This window comes from Sus scrofa, chromosome 2 (genome assembly GCF_054392235.1).
Source record: "Sus scrofa isolate SSC_HxYL_T2T_F1_AM1 chromosome 2, Sscrofa_HxYL_maternal_Yorkshire_Landrace_v2.0, whole genome shotgun sequence".
Taxonomy (NCBI): Eukaryota; Metazoa; Chordata; class Mammalia; order Artiodactyla; family Suidae; genus Sus; species Sus scrofa.
In genome coordinates, this window is record NC_139384.1 from 18,889,208 (window position 1) to 18,909,614 (window position 20,407).

A 20,407-nucleotide genomic window follows, 5' to 3' on the forward strand; every position below is an offset into this window, starting at 1 on the left:
GAAAATCCAATACCTGTTCATGATAAAAATCTCTCATTAAATTAGTAATAGAAGATAATTACTTCAAGTTGATTTAAAGGAGAGAAAAAAAAATCTGCAAAAACCCTCTCCAGATGATAATATATGTAGTGGTGAAAGACTGAATGCTTTTCCCCTGAGACCAGGAACAAAGCCAGGATGTCCACTTCCACTACTGTTACTCAGCAAGGAACTGGAAGTTCCGGTCACTGTAATAAGTCAAGAAAAAGAAATGAAAGGCATACAGATTAGAAAAAGAATAAATAAAACTATCCCTGATTGCAGATAACATGACATAGAAAGTTCCAAGAAATCTGTAGTGTAAACTCCTAGAACTAATAAGCAAGTTCAGTAAGATTGCAGGACACAAAGTAAACAAAAGTCAGTCACATTTCTTTTTTTCTTTTCTTTTTTTTTTTTTTTTTTTTTTTGCTTTTTGCTTTTTGCTTTTTGCTTTTTCTAGGACCACTCCCTCGACATATGGAGGTTTGCAGGCTCGGAGTCTAATCAGAGCTTTAGCCGCCGGCCTACAGCACAGCCACAGCAACGCAGGATCTGAGTCGCGTCTACGACCTACACCATAACTCACAGCATTGCCAGATCCTTAACCCACTGAGCAAGGCCAGGGATTGAACCCGCCACCTCATGGTTCCTAGTTGGATTTGTTAACCACTGAGCTACCACAGGAACTCCCACATTTCTTTATAATGGTTTATAATGCAAACCAAAGTTAAAAACACAGTACAATTTACAGTTGCTACAAAGAAAATGAAATCCTTAACACTTAACAAATACTGAAAATTACAAAATGCTGATAAAGCATTCAAGGAAGACTCAAGTGGATGTAGAGATACACCATGTTTGTGGATTGGAAGGCTTAACATAGTAGAGCTGTTGGTTCTATACATTTAATGTGTACAATATTGATCTATACAATTAATTTCTATCAAAATTCCAGCAATTTTTTTAATAGATAAAGTCAAGGTTATTTTAAAGTTTATTTTCTGGGAGTTCATGTTGTGGCTCAGTGGATTAAGAATCTGATTAGTATCCCTGAGGATGCAGATTTGATCCCTGGCCCTCCTCAGTGGGTTAAGGATCCAGCGCTGCAATGAGCTGTGGTGTAGGTGATCACAGACGTAGCTTAGATCCTGCGTTGCTGTGACTGTGGTACAGGCCAGCAGCTGTTGCTCCGATTCAACCCCTAGCCTGGGAACAACTTCTATATGCCACAGGTTCAGCCCTAAAAAGCAAAAAATAAATTAAAAATTAAAATTAAAATAAATTCTAGCTAAAACAATCATGGCAAAGAAAAAAATGGAAAGAGCCACTCTACCATAAATTAGGGCTTACTAAATTGCTATCGTAATCATGATATTGTGACAGCAGAGGGTAGGAGGAGGAGTATAGACCAAAAAAAACTAAAGAGGCAACCCAGAAATAGACCCACACAAATAGGAGCAACTAATTTTTGACAAAGTTACCAAGCTAATTCAGTGGAGGAAGTGTGGCCTTTTCAACAAGTGATGCTGGAACAATTGACATCCATAGACAAAAATATTAACTTTGACTTAAATCTCACATCTTACACCAAAATTAATTCAAAATGCATTGTTAGCTTTCATGTAGAACAGAAAACTATAGAACTTTTAAAAGGTAACAGGAGAAAACCTTCGGATTTAGAAATTCTTCAGGGGAAGAATTCTTAGACTTGACACCAAAACCACAGTTCATCATAGGAAAAATTGATAAATTGGACCTAATCATAATTAACTCTTACTCTGCAAAGCCCATATGAAGAAGATGAAAAGACAAGCTACAGAGTGGGAAAAAATATTTGAAAACTCTATCTCCAATAAAGGGTTCTTGTGGCATAGTGGTTTAAGGATTCATCATGGTCACTGCAGGGGCTTGGGTCGCTCTTGTGGCGTGGTTTGATCCCTAGGCTGGGAACTTCCATATCCCATGGGTGTGGCCAAAAAAAGACTATCAAGAACTCTCAAAACTCAACAGTAAAAGAAACAAATCTAATTACAAATTGGGTAAAAGACATAAACAGACATTTCACTGAAAAGGATATAAGGATGGCAAATAAGCCCATTAAATGTGTTCAGTATTATTAGCCATCAACAAAATGGAAAATTAAAACTATAATGAGATATGACAAACAACTGTCAGAAGTAACAAAGTAAAAAAACTGTGATAACACCAAAAGCTGGTAAGGATGTGTGAACATTCTCTTGGTGAATATATAAAACGTTATAGGCACTCCAAAAAAGAGTTTGGCAGCTTCTTATAAAACTAAACAAGTAGTTATTCTATGACCCAGCAAATCTTGGGCATTTATTCAGAAAGACGGAAATTTGTGTTTACGCAAAAACCTATGTATGAAATATTCATAGCAACTGATTCATAATAGCCAAAATCTGGAAACAATCCAAATATCTTTCAACAGGTGAATGTTTAAACAAAACTGTTACATATCTGCACGTGGAATAATACTATTTAGCAAAAAGAAATGAATCATTGATACATGCAACAAGTTAGATAAATCTCCAGGGAATTTTGCTGAATGACAAAAGCTAATTCCACTCCTTTTCATACCATGTAATTCAATTTATGTACTTTGAAATCTCATGTTTTAGAAATGGATAACAGATTAATGGGTATTAGGGAGGGGAAGGAGGAAGAAGGATGTGAGTGTGGTTATAAAAGAAGCAACATGTGGGATCCTTGGGATGAAAATGCTCAAAATCTTGACTGTGGCGGTAAGTATATAAACACATATGATAAAATTGTACAGAACTAAATATACACATACACAAATGAGAAAAGTCAAACTGGGGCGATCTCAATGTGAGAAGTGGATTGTATCAATGTCGGTGCCCTGGTTATGATACTACAGTATAGTTTCATAAAGTGCTGCTGTTGGTGGAAACAAAGAGTTCATCGGGTTATTATTTCTGTATTATTTCTTATAACTGCATGTGAGTCCACAATCATTGCAATAACTATTTCAATTAAAAAATAAATATAGACGTGATTTTAGAGGTGTAGAGAAAAGCAGTCTTTGTAAAAGCAGAAAGCAGAAGTCCTGGTGGAACTTGTCATCCTCTGATCAAATAAGTGTCTTTTGTAGCTGACCAGTTCTTAGAATTAAAAGAAGTGGAAGTTTTTTATCTTTAAAATACATTAAGAACTGTTAAAGCAGTATAACTCAGTGCTCAAATATGGTCCAAAAAACTGTCCTTGTCTTAGATGATTGTCATCACTCCATAGTTATTACTCATTGAACAGTGGAAATGACTGCTTTCATGTTGGAAGTTTGTAGTGTAAGAACTTATTCATTGTTTGGTACTGATTGATGAAATCATCAAGCCTAAAATCATAAGTAATAACGGTTTTCCATGTGAAGTATGTAACTGGTCTTTATTTCTTTTGGCAGCTTCTGGGATGGCTGGCGGAGAAACTACCAACTCTTCGTTCCACCCCCACAGACCTTATCCTTTGTGTTCCCCACCTCTACTCCTGCCTAGAGGACCGCAACGGAGATGTGCGAAAGAAGGCCCAAGATGCCTTGCCATTCTTCATGATGCATTTAGGATATGAGAAAATGGCCAAGGCAACTGGGAAACTAAAAGTACTACTGCTTGTTGTTGCTTCTGTTGAAAGCCATTAGAAGGATATTGAACGTGAATTTATATAGGCAAAAGATCGTATTACCTCTTATGAGTTTCAAGTTGAAATCCCAGTGAGAGCAAAAATACAATAGTTAGTAGTGTAGAGCTTCTAAAGAATCTGCTGCCTTTGCCTGGGTGAAAATTGTGACCTTCTAGAATGGCAGCTAATCTTAGTGTGACTTCATAATGTGTGTTACCTCCCTTTACTTCATTGCTATTTCAAAACTAGGAGCTCAAGGATTTGTCTGACAGCAGTTCTCTTGTATGCATAGTATGAGTATATTGTTTATGTGGCTTCTCACCTCTGTTATATTGTCTCCGTAGCCAACTTCTAAAGATCAGGTGTTGGCCATGCTAGAGAAAGCCAAAGCTAACATGCCAGCCAAGCCTGCTGCACCTGCTAAAGCAACTTCCAAACCAGTGGGAGGGTCGGCTCCAGCCAAATTCCAGCCCACCTCAGGTAACTATTTTGAGAGGGTTAGCAGGGAAGGAAATAGCCAAGGGAACTCTAAAACAAATCCAACCTTCATTTTTTTGACCACATTTCCTCACAGCTTAGATCCTAATTCCTCCCTCCATCTCCTCACCCTCCTTTACAAACATTTGTCAAGTTATCTGTTTTATGCCAGGAACTGTGCTGAGGGTTTGAAGATGATTAATGTGGTTCCCAATGAGAAAAAGGAGTTTTAGAGCAGCACATTGAAATATTCCAGAAAGCAAGTGTTCAGTTTTTTTGTGTTTTTTGGCCATGCCCGAAGCATACAGAAGTTCCTGGGCCAAGAACTGAATCCATACCACAGAAGTCACTCAAGTCGAAGCAGTGACAATGCTGAATCCTTTAACCACTAGGCCACCAGGGAATTCTCAGTGCTCAATCTTATTTTTAAGGTTTCCACAGCTATACTCTGCTCTTGGATATTATAGTTAGAAGGGGAATTGTGACCATCTAGCTTATCCCTTTTATTCACCAAAGGTGAGGAAACCAAGGGTGATGTGCCTTACACAAGGTCGAATAGCCAACTAGTGCCTAAACCAGCAGAGAACTCTGCTTACTCGTTCACAGATGAGTTCTCCTTACACTGCATTTGGCTATTTGCTGATCAATTCTAATGTATTTAAGGGAAGATTTTTTGATTTCTTCATCCTGATATTAGAATTCCATAGTAATAAAGAGAGCACATAAGCTGTAACCACTGCTCTTCTAGACTTATTGCAGAAACAATAATATTGATGCTGTAAAGCTAAAATTTTTACGTATGTAAAATTGTTAGTATCAAAGTATATATTCAGTTATAACATTTATTGGAATCTTGCTGTTTGGTGTATATAGAGTTTACTATAGTATCAAAGGTGACAGACCCTTCCCTTAAGGAAGTATCGGTTTAGCAAAAAGGTTTCTTACCTCTATTTAGAAAATAGTTTTTTAAACTGCATTTTAAATGTTGATAAAGGAGGAGTTCCCATCATGGCTCAGTGGTTAACAAATCCGACTAGGAACCATGAGGTTGCAGGTTCGATCCCTGGCCTTGCTCAGTGGGTTAAGGATCCAGTGTTGCCATGAGCTGCGGTATAGACACAGCTCGGATCACATGTTGCTGTGGCTGTGTTGTAGGACGATGGCTACAGCTCTGATTAGACCCCTAGCCTGGGAACCTCCATATGCCACAGGTGCAACCCTAGAAAAGGCAAAAAGACAAAAAAAAAAAAAAAAAAAAAAAAAAGTCGATAAAGGAGATGTAGATTTTCTGAGTTAATTCAATGAGATTGTGTTAAAAGAGGAAATTGGGAGGACTAGGGGAAAAAATCTAACTGAAAACACTTTGAAAATTGATACATTTAAAACATTTTTCACCATCATTACATATTTAACATGCCCAAAATATAGTGATATTAGTTAGAATTTGTATTTATAGTATGTGCTTTTATTTTCTCAAAGCACCTGTTGAAGATTCTGTTTCTGGCACCATAGAACCCAAACCTGATCCGAAAAAGGCCAAAGCTCTAGGAGTTTCCTCTAAAGCAAAGGTATGTTAACTCTGCAACTTAGATACGGAATTGTTCTTGGAGTTCCCATCGTGGTGCAATAGAAACAAATCTGACTAGGAACCATGAGCTTGCAGGTTTGAACCCTGGCCTCCATCAGTGGGTTAAGGATCTGGCATCGCTGTGGCTGTGGTGTAGGCCAACAACTGTGACTCCGATTAGATACCTAGCCTGTGAACCTCCACATGCTGCGGGTGTGGCCCTAAAAAGCCAAAAAATAAATGAATAAATAAGTAGAATTGCTCTTAAGTGTTATATACACAGAATCAGTCTTTTAAGAAAGACCATATCACATATGAAAGGTCATTACTACCCTTGACATTATCCAATTATAAAGTATTTATTTACACAAGTTTCTGTGGCTCACTTTTAATGAGGCCCCAAAACAGAGACATCCTATTCTCAAGAGATACTGCCATGGTTTCTGTCATGCAGATCTTTGGGGAAGGTTTTCAGTAGTAAACAACTTCCTTCAAATTTGACCGTTAAAGTAATCATACTAAATAGGTGTTCTGATTAGACTTAAAGGGAATATCTGTCCCCCAACCAGTGGGATTTCATGCATCATTAATCCTTTTAGCATCCATGAATTGTTGGACAATTTAAAGAAGTGTTTTCAAATGTTCAACCTTAAATATCCCTTGGGTATTTTTTCATTTAGTAAAATTTTTTTTGTCTGCACCCACAGCATGTGTCGTTAAGTTCTCAGGCCAGGGATCAAACCTGTGCCTCAGCAGTAACCACAGCTGCAGCAGTGACAATGCCAGATCCCTAACCTGCTGAGCTGCCAGGGAATTCCTAATTAAATTTTCGAATATTAATACTTAATAAAAGGAAAATTGCAGAACTGTGTGATCAGTGTTCAATCTAATAGTATATGTAAATAGAGAAAGCTATGTTTCATTAACTGCCTGTAACTCATGAAAATATGTCAGAGTAGAAAATGTTTTATTATCCAGTACATTTATTATTACATCTCTATCATAGAAGGGGCACTCTGTGGCCATTCTTCTAAATGTTAGTTACCCATTTTCCTTCCCTGCGCTTGGGTCCTTCAACTCAGTGAGTTAATTTAAATGGGTAATTATCTTCTGAATTATCCAGTGAAGCTGTTTTTTTCCTGCCCTTCTCCCTGTCCTCATCCCAGATTTAACAAGTGCTTATTTTAGTATTTTGATCACAAGTGCTTTGAAGTATTTTTGACTCTCTTCTTAATGCCATTTTCTTTTCAGTCTTTTGTAGCTTACAAAGCAATTTCACATAAATGAGCTCACATTTGTTTTGACTGAATGACTTCATTGTTTGAACTAGAAAGAAATGCTGCCCTAGAAGAAATAGCAGACTTTTGCTACATTTATAATAATCATTCTAATAAAAATTTAATTAAATGAAAAAATACCCAGCAATGAAATTCAAATTTTACCTTAAATATATATACTGTGTGTTTACAGTTTCTTTCCATCTGATACAAAGATTCTAAATCTTGGATTATTTTTAAGAGCCACTTCAGTAACTTAAGTATTTAAAATGTTTCTAGCAGAGTTCTGTTGTGGCACAGGGGGTTCGGGAATCTGGCAGTTGTCCCTATAGTGGCTCGGGTCACTGCTGTGACGTGTGTTTGATCCCTGGCCCAGGAGCTTAAATGTGCCCTGGGCACTGCCCAAAAAAAAGGAAAGGGAAAACATATTTCAAGCAACTTTCTCTAGAAACAGGTTCTGAGGCTCTCCAGTGATAGTGATATGATAGAGATACATGTTACATGGCAAGAAGCAGAAAGCCTTTCTCAACTAAGTAATATGAAATGTGTGAATGTGGTTCAAAATAGCATTAATACGGAAAGTTGTCAACAGTGTTGAAGATTTCAAGAAGGAAAAGAACTATCCATATATGTGAATTATATCTCAGTAATTTTTTATAAGAATAATAAACAATAAACAAAAATACTCTGTGACCCAGACCAATGATAGATAATAGCGGCTTTTCCAACCATATCACATGCCAGCCCAGCAGAACTAACCAACAACTATTACTTAAAATGCTACTAGAGGAGTTCCCATCATGGCACAGAAGAAAATCCAACTAGGAACCATGAGGTTTCAGGTTCAATCCCTGGACTCGCTCAGTGGGTTATGGGTGTGTTGCTGTGGCTGTGTCGTAGGCCAGCAGCTACAGCTCCGATTAGATCCCTACCCTGGGAACCTCCATATGCTGTGGGTGCAGGCCTAAAAAAAAGACAAAAAAAAAAAAGTTTGCATGACTTGAAAAGGAATTGGAATACACCCTGTCCTCTGTATTTAGCACTTTCTTATCATTTGATAGAATAAATGACTATATGTCTGTAATTTTAGGTCTTAAATGGAGGCTTAAAAATCTGTCATTTTGGAGTTCCCGTAGTGGTGCAGTGGAAACGACTCCAACTAGGAACCATGAGGTTGTGAGTTGGATCCCTGGCCTCGACCAGTGGGTTAGGGATCCAGCCTTGCTGTGAGCTGTGGTGTAGATTGCAGGCGCAGTTCGGATCTCACATTGCTGTGGTTCTCGCATAGGCCGGTGGCTACAGCTCCGATTGGACCCCTAGCCTGGGAACCTCCATATGCTGCAGCTGCAGCTCTAAAAAAGACAAAGAAAAAAAAAAAGAATTATTTTAGAAACATTTGTAGAGAATCTGCACAAAAACATACCAAATTCGGGAGTTCCCGTCGTGGCGCAGTGGTTAACGAATCCGACTAGGAACCATGAGGTTGTGGGTTCGGTCCCTGCCCTTGCTCAGTGGGTTAACGATCCGGCGTTGCCGTGAGCTGTGGTGTAGGTTGCAGAGGCGGCTCGGATCTTGCGTTGCTGTGGCTCTGGTGTAGGCCGGTGGCTACAGCTCCAATTCAACCCCTAGCCTGGGAACCTCCATATGCCGCGGGAGCGGCCCAAGAAATAGCAACAACAAAAGACAAAAGACAAAAAAAAAAAAAAAAAAAAAAAAAACATACCAAATTCAGAGTACCTGTTGTGGCTCAGCAATAACGAACCTGATTGGTATCCATGAGGACACAGTTTTGATCCCTGGCCTCACTCAGTGGGTTAAAGGATCTGGTGTTGCCGTGAGCCATGGTGTAGGTCACAGACGTGCTCGGATCTGGCATTGCTGTGGCTGTGATGTAGGCCAGAAACTGCATCTCTGATTCACTCCTGAGCATGAACTTCCGTATCTGTGGGTATGGCTCTAAAAAGACAAAAAAAAAAAAAAAAAATCAAATGCAAGATTCTAAGGATATTTTGTTTCTTTCATTGGAATATGATGAAGAGAGGTGTCTGGTTTATATCGTGCCCTTTTACAGGGCAGTACAGTGAATTCCCAAGGAGAAGTAATTTTGCTAATCAGAATTCCCTTTACCTTGAGTGTAGACTGCACAAGGAAAGAAAGTGCCGAGCAAAACTACCTTAAAGGATGATGAAGACAAATCTGGTCCTATTTTTATTCTTGTTCCAAATGGAAAAGAACAAAGAATGAGAGATGAAAAAAGCTTAAAGGTAAGGAAGAAATATGAGTTTTCAGGAGTTTTTTGCTTGTTTGTTTTTGTTTTGTTTTATAATCAAGAATAATTTTTCTGTGAGTTCCCATTGTGGCACAGCGGAAACGATTCCGACTAGGAACAATGAGTTTTCAGGTTTGATCCCTGGCCTTGATCAGTGGGTTAAGGATCCAGTATTGCTGTGGCTGTGGTGTAGGTTGCAGACTGGCTCAGATCCGGTATTGCTGTGGCTGTGGTGTAGGCTAGCAGCTGTAGCTCCAATTGGACCCCTAGCCTGGAAACCTCCATATGCTGCAAGTGTGGCCCTAAAAAGCAAAAAAAAAAAAAAAAAGAATTTTTCTGTCTGAAATTCGTATCATTGTAAAATATCTAATAATTAACTGAATCTTTTGCTTATAAATTATATCTTGTTTCTGTAAGACGACTTTATGGGAGCATTAATTCCTACAAAAGAAACTATGAAATGGAGCTATTGCCTGTTTTTCCTCCAAGTAGAAATAGATTGATGTTTTGGGAGTTTGGTTGTTTTTGTTTGTAATTTTCGGAATCAAAGACTGGAAAGTAGTCATTGATATTCATCAACTACGCATATGTAACATGCTATTTCTTTTATCCTTCTTGTACCTGATGCCTTAAAAAATAGATTTGGTTACTATACATGGCTATTTCAGTCATTTCTCTTTTGACGTTGTTTTGGTTTTATTAAGCAGTTAAATTTTTTTCAAAATATATACATTGTTTTTTTAAAAAAATCAAACAATCCAAAAAAATGCAAAAGTGTAGTATGAAAAGCATGTCTCCCGCTCCAGTTTCCCTCCACAAGGAGGATAAATGTTACCAGTTTTTTGGTGTGTATTACTCTAGAAATTATAGTATTTCATACCTATACAATCATGTATGTGAAAATATATAGCCCTCCCTCCACACAAATGGGAACATGTCGTATTCTTTGTTTTGTATCTTACTTTTTTCTCTCAGTGGTCTTTGAAGAATCTTAAACATCATTCCCTATCGGTATGCATATAATGCATTCATCTTTTTTATTGGCACATCGCATGTATTTACCTTTCTTTATCCTCAGTCCACTATGTTAAACATTTTAGGTTGCTTCTAGGTTTTCACTTTTATAAACTGTACCATCACAGACATCTTTGAATATAACTTTTGTACACATAAGGAAGTTTTTATTAAACTCCTAGAATAATAGGTACATTTTAAATTTTGATAGATGTTTCAAATTTTCCCATTAACATTAGACCAACAGTGTCCACTGTGTTGTACAGTAATAATAGATCATTGATTTTCCTAGTAAGAATGGCTGAAAATTCTATTCTTAGAAAATTTTCAGAGTTAAGCTTCCAGAAGTATGACAGATTGAGTACATTTTGCATTTATATTTAATTACAATTTAATCTTGGTGAATTTTAAAATATCCTATTAAATTAATTCCTACAGCTGCTTTAAATAGTTTTCTAACTCGTTTCAGTTGACCACCTTATAGCACCTTTTCACTGGTTTTTTGGTTTTTTGTTTTTTAGGTGCTGAAGTGGAATTTTACTACTCCACGGGATGAATACATTGAGCAACTGAAGACTCAAATGTCAAGCTGTGTGGCTAAATGGTTACAGGATGAGATGTTTCACTCAGACTTTCAGCATCACAACAAAGCCCTTGCTGTCATGGTTGATGTAAGTTTGCAACAAAATGAATATACGTGAATCTCAGATGTGAAAACACTGAGCCTGTAAATAATCAGAAGTTTTCGGCGTTCCCATCATGGCACAGTGGAAACAAATCCAACTAGGAACCATGAGGTTGCGGGTTGGATCCCTGGCCTCGATCAGTGGGTTAGGGATCCGGCATTGCTGGGACCTGTGGTGTAGGTCACAGACTTGGCTCAGATCTGGCGTTGTTGTGGCTTTGGCATAGGCTGGCAGCAACAGCTCCGATTGTACCCTTAGCCTGGGAACCTCCATATGCCGCAGGTGCAGCCTGAAAAAGACGAAAAAGACAAAATAATAAATAATTTTAAAAATCTGTCATTTTCTTTTTGGACTGTAGTAAAATTTAAGAGTTACTTGCCTGATAAGAATTTAAATTTCTATACGTCTAATCTGTGGGGTTTGTATTGTTTTGTTTCAAGCATTTGGAGAGTGAAAAAGAGGGTGTCATTGGTTGCCTGGATCTTATCTTAAAGTGGCTTACCCTGCGGTTTTTTGACACCAATACAAGCGTCCTAATGAAAGCCCTAGAATATTTAAAATTGCTCTTCACCCTGCTAAGTGAGGAGGAGTACCATCTTACTGAGAATGAAGCATCTTCCTTCATCCCCTATCTCATCCTCAAGGTAATGTGTTCTCACTTGGGAAGATTGCTCAGGTTCCCAGCTACCTCAGTTCCTATACTTGTATTCCCCCTCCCTTCTTCTTCATACAGTAATACCATCTGCCGCTCATTCCCATACCCCAGTTCTTTCAAGATGTAGTAACCCACAGAGGCACCTTTGCTACTCAGAAAATGCCTCACTTAATCATTATTTTCCTTGTTGACTAGGTCGGAGAACCAAAGGATGTCATTCGTAAAGATGTCCGTGCCATCCTGAACCGGATGTGCCTTGTCTATCCAGCCAGCAAGATGTTCCCCTTTATCATGGAAGGAACCAAATCGAAAAACTCTAAGCAAAGAGCAGGTAAAGCAACAATTTAAATTGGGGCATAGGTCTGCAACATTGACCTCTATAGATCAGTGTCTCTGGGTTGATTCCAAACCTCTGATTGGACTGTGAGAGTGATGAGTTGCACACTGGTGGAGCCACAGTATCAGGTGATACAGGCATCACTCAGTACCACCCTGGTGACAAAATCAAGTGCACAGGGGCCATCTGACTCACAGGCATCCGTTTCTTCTAGGAGCACTTGCTATAACATCATTGTTTCATTGTGTATTTTATAAAAAGGCAATAAAGGAAAAAAATCAAGGCAGAGCCAGAATAAGATTTTAGTCCTTCATATATGCCAAGGAAAATGTATCTAGTAAAGATAGGTCTCCATGCCAAGTGTGTGTTGAGTCTTCTTAATCTAGCCTTTCTTCCCCAACAGAGTGCCTGGAAGAACTGGGGTGTCTGGTCGAGTCCTATGGCATGAATGTTTGCCAACCAACCCCAGGAAAAGCCTTAAAGGAGATAGCGATTCACATAGGAGACCGAGACAATGCCGTGCGCAATGCTGCCCTAAACACCATTGTCACAGTGTACAATGTCCATGGGGATCAGGTGTTCAAACTGATTGGAACCGTGAGTGACTTTTCTCTTGATATTTTCAGGATGGTGTGAACTGCAAGATGACTTAGGTGTCACATTTCATTCCATCTCAATTCTAGCTGAGTTTACACCACCTTTTATTAAAACTCATCCTATCGATATGGATTAGAATCCCAATAAATCCTTGAGGGTGTCTCTGATTACTATAGGACACTTAGGCTGTGTCTTACTGGAAATTAGATTTTCTTTTCTGAGCATTCCCCCCATAGCAAATTGCTGTAGATGAGAGCTATTCTTGAATCAAGAAATCTGAGCTGGGAGTTCCCGTTGTGGCTCAGTGGTAACGAACCTGACTTGTATCCATGAGGACGCGGATTCGATCCCTGGCCTCACTCAGTGGATTAAGGATCCAGCGTTGCCATGAACTGTGGTTTAAGGCTGCAGATGCGGCTCGCATCCTGCATCACTGTGGCTGTGGTATAGGCCGGCAGCTGTAGTTCTGATTCCACCCCTAGCCTGGGAACTTCCATATGCTATAGCTGTGGCCCTAAACAAAATAAATAAATAAAAGGACATTAAAAAGAAGAAGGGAAAAAAAGAAATCTGAGTTAGTCTGGGATTTAAATTCTACTTATCAACCTCCAGGGTAATTTTAGTGCATATTATTTTTTTTAGTGAACAGTACTCACTTGTTTGTAATGTGGATTGTGGTACCTGTCAGATCAAAAGAGTCTTGAGCTGCAGCCGTGAGCCAGACTCTCCAAGCACAGAAGGTTCTTCTTCTGACTCCTTACTTCCTCTGAGCCAGTCATTATTGTGGCTGGGCCTCAGTTTTCATTCCAGTTACCTCTTAGTAGCACATATGTTTACCCTGGGCTTGTGTATTTTTACTTGTATTAATTTCACTAAACCCTCACTACATGCCAGTGAAGGAGATAAAGTAGATTGGAATTTTCTAGATGACCAATAGTGAAGCATCTTGCCCCTGGCCACGCAGGTAGTGATAACAAAAATGAGGAAGCTTCATTGAATTTTTAACCTTTTTATTTGTAATTATTAATGGCCTTTCCTTTTGTATCCTGTCTTTCGTTCTTTCATTCGTTCTTTCGTTTCTTCTTTCGTTCATTCTTTCGTTCTCTTGTTCTTTTCGTTCTTTCGTTCTTTCTTTCTCTCTTTCATTGTTTCATTCTTTCGTTTGTTCGTTCTTTCGTTCTTTCTGTCTGTCTTTCTGTCTTTCTTTCTTTTTTCTTTTTTGGCTACCCCACAGCATATGGAGTTCCTGGGCCAGGGATCAGATCTGAGCCATAGTCTCGACCTTAGCTGAAGGTAGGGATTGAACCTATGTCCCAGCGCTACTAAGATGCTGCCCATCCCATTACACCACATTGGGAACTCCTGTATGCTTTCTTTCATATGTTCTCTTACTATAACAAGTCAGGTTTGAACAATAGTTGATTTTTTTTTTTTTCAGGATTCATGGTAGATTTATTTATTTATTTAGCAATAGTTGGTTTTTAAATGTAAGTAGTGTTCTGAAAGTAAACTTACCTAATATAGGAGGTTCTGTTTGCTTTAACATGAAAATGGATGGGTTTTTGGTTGGTTTTTTTTTGGTTTTTGTTTTTTTGTCTTTTTAGGGTCACAACTCTGGCATATGAAGTTCCCGGTCTAAGGGATGAATTGGTGTAGCTACACCACAGCCACAACTCAGGATTTGAATCATGTCCGTGACCTACACCACAGCTCATAGCAATGCCTGATTCTTAGCCCACTGAGCGAGGCTGGGGATTGAACCCATGTCACAATGAGTACTAGTCAGGTTTGTTACCTCTGAGCCACAACAGGAACTCCTGAAAATGGATATTAATTCTTGAGTCTTCCAATTAGCTTTTTAATTCTCCTCATATTCTAGTGCTGATAAGTTAAATTTGATATGATTACCATAGGGGAAACTGTGGTAGGGAGGGAGGAATTAAGAAGGTGGGAGGAGTTCCCGTCGTGGCGCAGTGGTTAACGAATCCGACTAGGAACCATGAGGTTGCAGGTTCGATCCCTGCCCTTGCTTAGTGGGTTAATGATCCGGCGTTGCCGTGAGCTGTGGTGTAGGTCACAGACGCGGCTCGGATCCTGCGTTGCTGTGGCTCTGGCGTAGGCTGGCAGCTACGGCTCTGATTAGACCCCTAACCTGGGAGCCTCCATATGCCGTGGGAGCGGCCCAAGAAATGGCAAAAAGACAAAAAAAAAAAAAAGAAGATGGGAATAACATATACACACTATTGTGTAAAATAAATGATTAATAAGAACCTACTGTATAACTCAATGTAATCTACTCAATAGTTTACAATAACCTATATGGAGGAAAATGGAGATAGATAGATAGATACATAGATATAAAAACCAATTCACTTTGCTATACACCTGAAACTAATACAACATTGTAAGTCAACTATACTCCAATAAAATTTTTTTAAATTAAAAAATAAATTTGACCTCTTTTGACAGCTTTCTGAAAAGGATATGAGCATGCTTGAGGAGAGGATTAAGCGGTCAGCAAAGAGGCCTTCTGCTGCACCAATAAAACAGGTGGAAGAGAAACCTCAGCGTACACAGAGCATGAGCTCCAATGCCAACATGTTACGCAAGGGACCAGCTGAGGACATGTCCTCCAAACTCAAGTACGTGGATGGAGATTGTTGTCAGAGCATCTCTGTGGACTTTGCCTTGTACGCTCAGAGCTTATCCTGTAACATAATCTTGAGTTCTTGTAGCCATTATCATGCATGACACAGTGTCTGAGTAAATGTCTTGTAATCAAATGTTTAATCCTTCAGTTTTCATTGTCTTTGTCTCAAAACCACTTCTAAATAGTCTTGTGCCTTCTTTCACTGCTTTTCCGTGGACAGAATTATGTATCGCACTTATAGGATGTAAGTACTGCCTGCTAATTTCTCATTAGCAGGGCTCTTATATCTTTCTAACTTCTGACTTGGATTCATCCCCTCTGGAGGACAATTGGCGTAGTTTATAACCAGGGTAGAGGGTGTCTGAGTAGCCCATGAATCAGGCCTTCCCTGAAAGTCTACTGGCTAGCAGAAGTGTCAACTCAGTGTCATGTAGCTAAAATATTGGTTCTCCTTCTTGTGTTATGTTCAGTCATGCCCAGGTTCCTATTCCTCAGATAAGGCTAAGTAAAATGCATGCAACCCAGAATTGACTCAGAGACTCAAAAAACTGCCTTCTAAGCAGGACAGCTCTATTTTGGGTTGTATCATGAGTATAATTTTAAGCAATTTGGATTTGGAAACCGTGAATATCTATTTCTTGAGTGTAATACTGGCCCTGACCTGTCAAGAGTGAATAGTCCTAAAAAGAGGTGCTGATTGTCCCTCAAGTATAAAATTTACTGAATACTGCGTGGGATGATGCTTATAATCAGAAAAATGTGGACACTGGTTAAATTGGTGGACAAGATCCAAGCAGTCTATATATTTCTTAAATTTGCCCAGAAGTAGTGAGCTTTGCGTCAATATAAATATTCTTTATTATTTACTGCCTCAACTGGAATAATAGTACAAGGTTTGCTGGCTTTAGTGAACTAGGGAGAATATTTTTAACTTGGCAGTACTCTAAGAACAAGTTAAAGTAATCTGCTCTCTTGGGATATTCATGAACCAGTGTTGTTGTTTCCCATTGAAGGCACTTGCTTAAAGTCAAGGACTTAAAACATTCAGGGGGGCTGAAACCAGAAGTTGAACATCTGTCTTGAAGCTTTGGGGCAGCTGGCAATGCTACTCTTGCCCTTTGGTTGACAAATCTCTTTTAGTTCAGGAGCCTCCTTTTGCTTCCCTTAGCCAAGCCCGAAGCATGAGTGGGCATCCCGAAGCAGCCCAGATGGTTCGCCGAGAATTCCAGCTGGATCTAGATGAGATTGAGAATGACAATGGCACAGTCCGATGTGAAATGCCAGAGCTCGTTCAGCACAAACTAGACGACATCTTTGAACCAGTCCTTATTCCTGAACCCAAGTAAGTTAACCCATTTCATTTGAATATAAGCAGTTAATGATCATCAGGAGGTGTATGTCAAAAAGACCTCTCTGCAGTTAGAAGTTTTAGAACAGATTACTATCTGACTAATAGCTTTTCTTTATTAAAACTTTGATCTAGTGGGAATTGCATAATTCCGGTTCACTGGGATACCTTGTAATAAAGATCGACTGTTTCCCTTTGCTCTGCTCTCTAGGATCCGGGCTGTTTCTCCACACTTTGATGATATGCACAGTAATACAGCATCCACAATCAATTTCATTATCTCCCAAGTAGCCAGTGGTGACATCAACACAAGCATCCAAGCTCTGACACAGGTAATTCCACTGATGGCAGTGGAGGCTGTAACAGTGATGGCTACACACTGGTCACAGTGTTAGGGGAGGCAGGCAGGGTTCAGTACTGCCCTGAGGGAAAGTGCACAGAGACCACTCACAGTCATCACTTGCCTCATAGGACAGAGCTCTAACAAGGCAGTTGTGTTCTATCATGGGAGGCTGGAAAATAGCAATGAATAGGAACCAGCTCTTCTGGAACTTACTTAGATTTTAGTGGACAGAGACAAATAAACAAGAAAATATCAGATAATAGTAACTACTGTGTAAATATCATTGAAATGGGGTGTTTGGAGAAAGGGAACTGAGTATGAGTTATTTAGATTGCTGGTTGGGGTTCAAGCAGAAGACAGCCTATATAAAAGCTCTAGGTTAGGAATGAGTTCGATGTGGTCAAAGAAATGGTACCTGCCCATGTGCCTAGAACTTGGTGGGGTGGGTAAGAGAAAGAATAGTACCGAATGAGGTTTGAGAAGTGGACAGAGACCAGATTATGTAGGGCTTTAAAAGCCCTGGGGTAAATTGTTTGGATTTTATTTTTAGTGTGATGGGAAACCGTTAGAGAGGAATTTGAGCAAAGAAGATGCATGTTTTTAAAAAATCATTCTCTTCTCCCTTTGGTTCCCTTCTAAGTCATAAAGGCAGGAGGTGGATAAAACAAAGAGGTGTCTGCCTTGTGGTGAGGGGGTGGGAGTAGAGAGCCATGGCGACCCAGTGTGAGGGTCTCCAAGCCCAAACATTGTGAGAAGGCTGTCATTCAGGAGGGGTGACACAGAGCCAAAGCAGGAAGAGGAAGATGTCCGTGGGGGGAGCTGGTCTGGCATGGTAGTAGGACCTCCGGAGGGTGAGGAGGGTATCAATATGTGTTGGAGGGGAGCAGGGCTGCATGCAGGTGGCTTAGAATGGGGACTCAGAGCCAAAGCAGGAGAGGTGGGTGTGGGGAAGGGCTGGTGGCAGAGATGGGAGATGGCTACAATACAAAGGGCTTGATCAAATAAATAGGAAACTGGGAGCCAGCTTTCTCACTATCAGAGAAGAGTGATACAAATATGGAAGGACATGGAGTTGCCATTGTGGCTTAGCGGGTTAAGAACCCAATTAATATCCATGAGGATGCGGGTTGGATCACTGGCCTCTCCCAGTGGGTCAAAGATCCATTGTTGCCACATGCTGTGGTGTAGGTCACGGATGTGGCTTGGATCTGGCTTTGCTGTGGCTGTGACATAGGCCAGAGGCTATCCCAGCAACTGCAGTTCTGATTTGACTCCTCAACTCCTCGCTTGGGAACTGCCACATACCATAGGTACAGCCCTAAAAAGACTGTATACATACATGTATATATATGGAAGGACAATAAAATGGAATGAACTCTGGTGTTGAACTGGAATTAGATGCACCAGTATGAACTGTGGTTTTCAATATATAGACATGTTAATGTACATGAGTGTGTGTGTTTATATATGGTATAAATAAATGTATGTAAGGACCTGAGAACAGCAGCACCCAAAAGCAAAGAGCACCCCCAGATTCTTACCTTCTGAATACCATTTTCCATTAAAAGAAATAAGAGCTCCTGAAGAAGCGGCAGATGCCAGGCTGAACCAGGGAAAGTACAGCATGATTCTGAAGTAACTTGCGCCACACAACAAGGATAAGCTCAAAAAATTGAGGGACATGTCAGAAGGCCATAAAAGCCAAATAGAACAGACTCCCGGTTTGCACAGAGCACAGTTGGAACATCAAAATTAATAATAATAGTAATGAGTCATAACCCATAAACTGAATACAATTCGTAAATTTATTGAATTTAATAAAATAGGAAACCAAAAGTCCGTGCACATATAAGCTAATTAAAAATTTGAAGAGAAATGGAATATTTACATAGTTTCATAGTATCTCCCTGTGAGACAAAGGACAAGTATATTAAAAGTACCCTAAAATACAAAATACCAAGAATAATTTGACAGTAGAGAAGCCTAGTAGATACCACCTTGACTGATCTAAGTAAACAAATATCCGGAAATGAAATCATGTGCCACTAATGGGATTCAGTGGGAATTCAGCATCACTTTGCTGACATTTCTCATGTCATCTAATCATGAGGAAACATCAGACACATGCAAATTGAGGAACATTTTACAAAGTCTCAAGATGGATAAAGTCAAGGGAGGACCGAGAATACTGGTCCAGACTGAAGAGAGATGACAACTAAAGACAGTGCATGATTCTAGACTGGCCTTCAGCTGAGAAAATCACTAGGGCAACTGGAAAAAATGAGGTGGAGCCCGAGGATTAGGTGGTAGTAACATCAGTATTCCTGATTTTGATCCTTGTATCATGATTATGAAAGAGAATGTCTGGTTAAGAAGAAATGCACACTGAAGTATCAGAGGGGCATGGACCATCCATTTAACAACTTTAAATGATTCAGGACAAAAAATTTCTTTCATGATACTTCCACCTTTTCTGTGTTTGAATTTTTTGATTATTGGGGAAGAAATCACTCTGGTCACACTATACAGACCAGATTATAGGCTGGGCAAGAGCGGATTCTGGGAAACTGTTAAGAAGCTGTGGCTGAAATTCATGTGAAAGATATGTGCACTAGGATAATCACGGTGGAGGGGAAGAAAAATGGATGGTTTCAGGGTATCTTTCAGAGATAGAGTCCACAGGACTTGGTGATAGATTGAGTATGAAATGTAAGGGAGGAGAGGAATCAATAGTAACTCCTTACTTTTAGGCTTGAACAGTTGGGTGTGTGATGGTACTACGTACTGATGGGGAAGGATGGAGGAAGAGGAGCCTTGAGAGTTACATCTTTGCTGTGTTAAGTCCGAGTAGCTATTAGACATCCCCAGGAGGACAGATAGTTAGGGATGGAAGGGCAGAACTAGAATCCCAGCACAAGGTTTTTGCTCTTTGACAAATAGTCTCCCAAATAACAGTTTAAATGTCAGAAGAAAACAAATGAAGGGGATTCTGGAAGATAGTGAGTTGAATGCATGCATCCTGTTGCTTTTCTCTGTCAGCTTTAGTCCAAACCCATCTGCCTTTTCTGAGCAGAGGAGCTGCTGGGTCAGATGGGTGGTTTGAAGTGTGTAAGCAAGTCTGCATCTCTGTCAGATATAAGTACAGGACTTTCCCATATAGCCTGTGGAGAACCTGAGGACCAATGGTGCAGAGCCCAGGGAAAAGCATCAAAACACCAGACATCCTGAAAAGAGCCCTCTCTTCATCTGTGGAGATTGGTAGGTGCCCTGAAGGCAGGGCAGTAGCGGCCTGTGTGGGTGCTGGCAGGAGGACTGGCTGTTCTCCCTCACTGCTCAGGAGCTATGGGGAGCTGAACAAAAGGGCTGGATTCACCCTCTGAGGCTGGCAGCTCTCTGGCTTTTGTACCTTTAGAGACCAAAGAGTAGAAATGCCTGCTCTTGATAGTTTGCCATATGACTGACAGCTTGCCAGCTGGTATACCACAGGCCTACGAGGGCAGTCTCAGATT

General features: G+C 39.9%; 1 protein-coding gene and 1 non-coding gene across 18 annotated transcripts in view; both read left to right on the forward strand.

The window, feature by feature from the left end:
- Positions 1-20,407, forward strand: part of CKAP5 (cytoskeleton associated protein 5) — a 112,989-nt gene that overhangs the window by 75,888 nt on the left and 16,694 nt on the right. For 16 of the 17 annotated variants that reach the window (XM_013994362.3, XM_021085233.2, XM_021085234.2 and 13 more), the window contains exons 25-35: positions 3,464-3,658; positions 4,023-4,158; positions 5,635-5,723; positions 9,138-9,263; positions 10,804-10,953; positions 11,409-11,612; positions 11,819-11,954; positions 12,364-12,557; positions 15,027-15,199; positions 16,376-16,549; positions 16,767-16,887. In XM_013994362.3, the coding sequence (XP_013849816.2) occupies positions 3,464-3,658; positions 4,023-4,158; positions 5,635-5,723; positions 9,138-9,263; positions 10,804-10,953; positions 11,409-11,612; positions 11,819-11,954; positions 12,364-12,557; positions 15,027-15,199; positions 16,376-16,549; positions 16,767-16,887 (1,698 nt within the window). Of the gene's footprint in view, positions 1-3,463; positions 3,659-4,022; positions 4,159-5,634; positions 5,724-9,137; positions 9,359-10,803; positions 10,954-11,408; positions 11,613-11,818; positions 11,955-12,363; positions 12,558-15,026; positions 15,200-16,375; positions 16,550-16,766; positions 16,888-20,407 lie in introns of all 17 variants that reach the window. The other variant, XM_085011205.1, reaches the window with a different exon arrangement.
- Positions 12,046-12,156, forward strand: LOC146405266 (small nucleolar RNA SNORD67). The gene has a single exon (XR_014839259.1). It is a non-coding gene; the product is annotated as a small nucleolar RNA SNORD67 (small nucleolar RNA).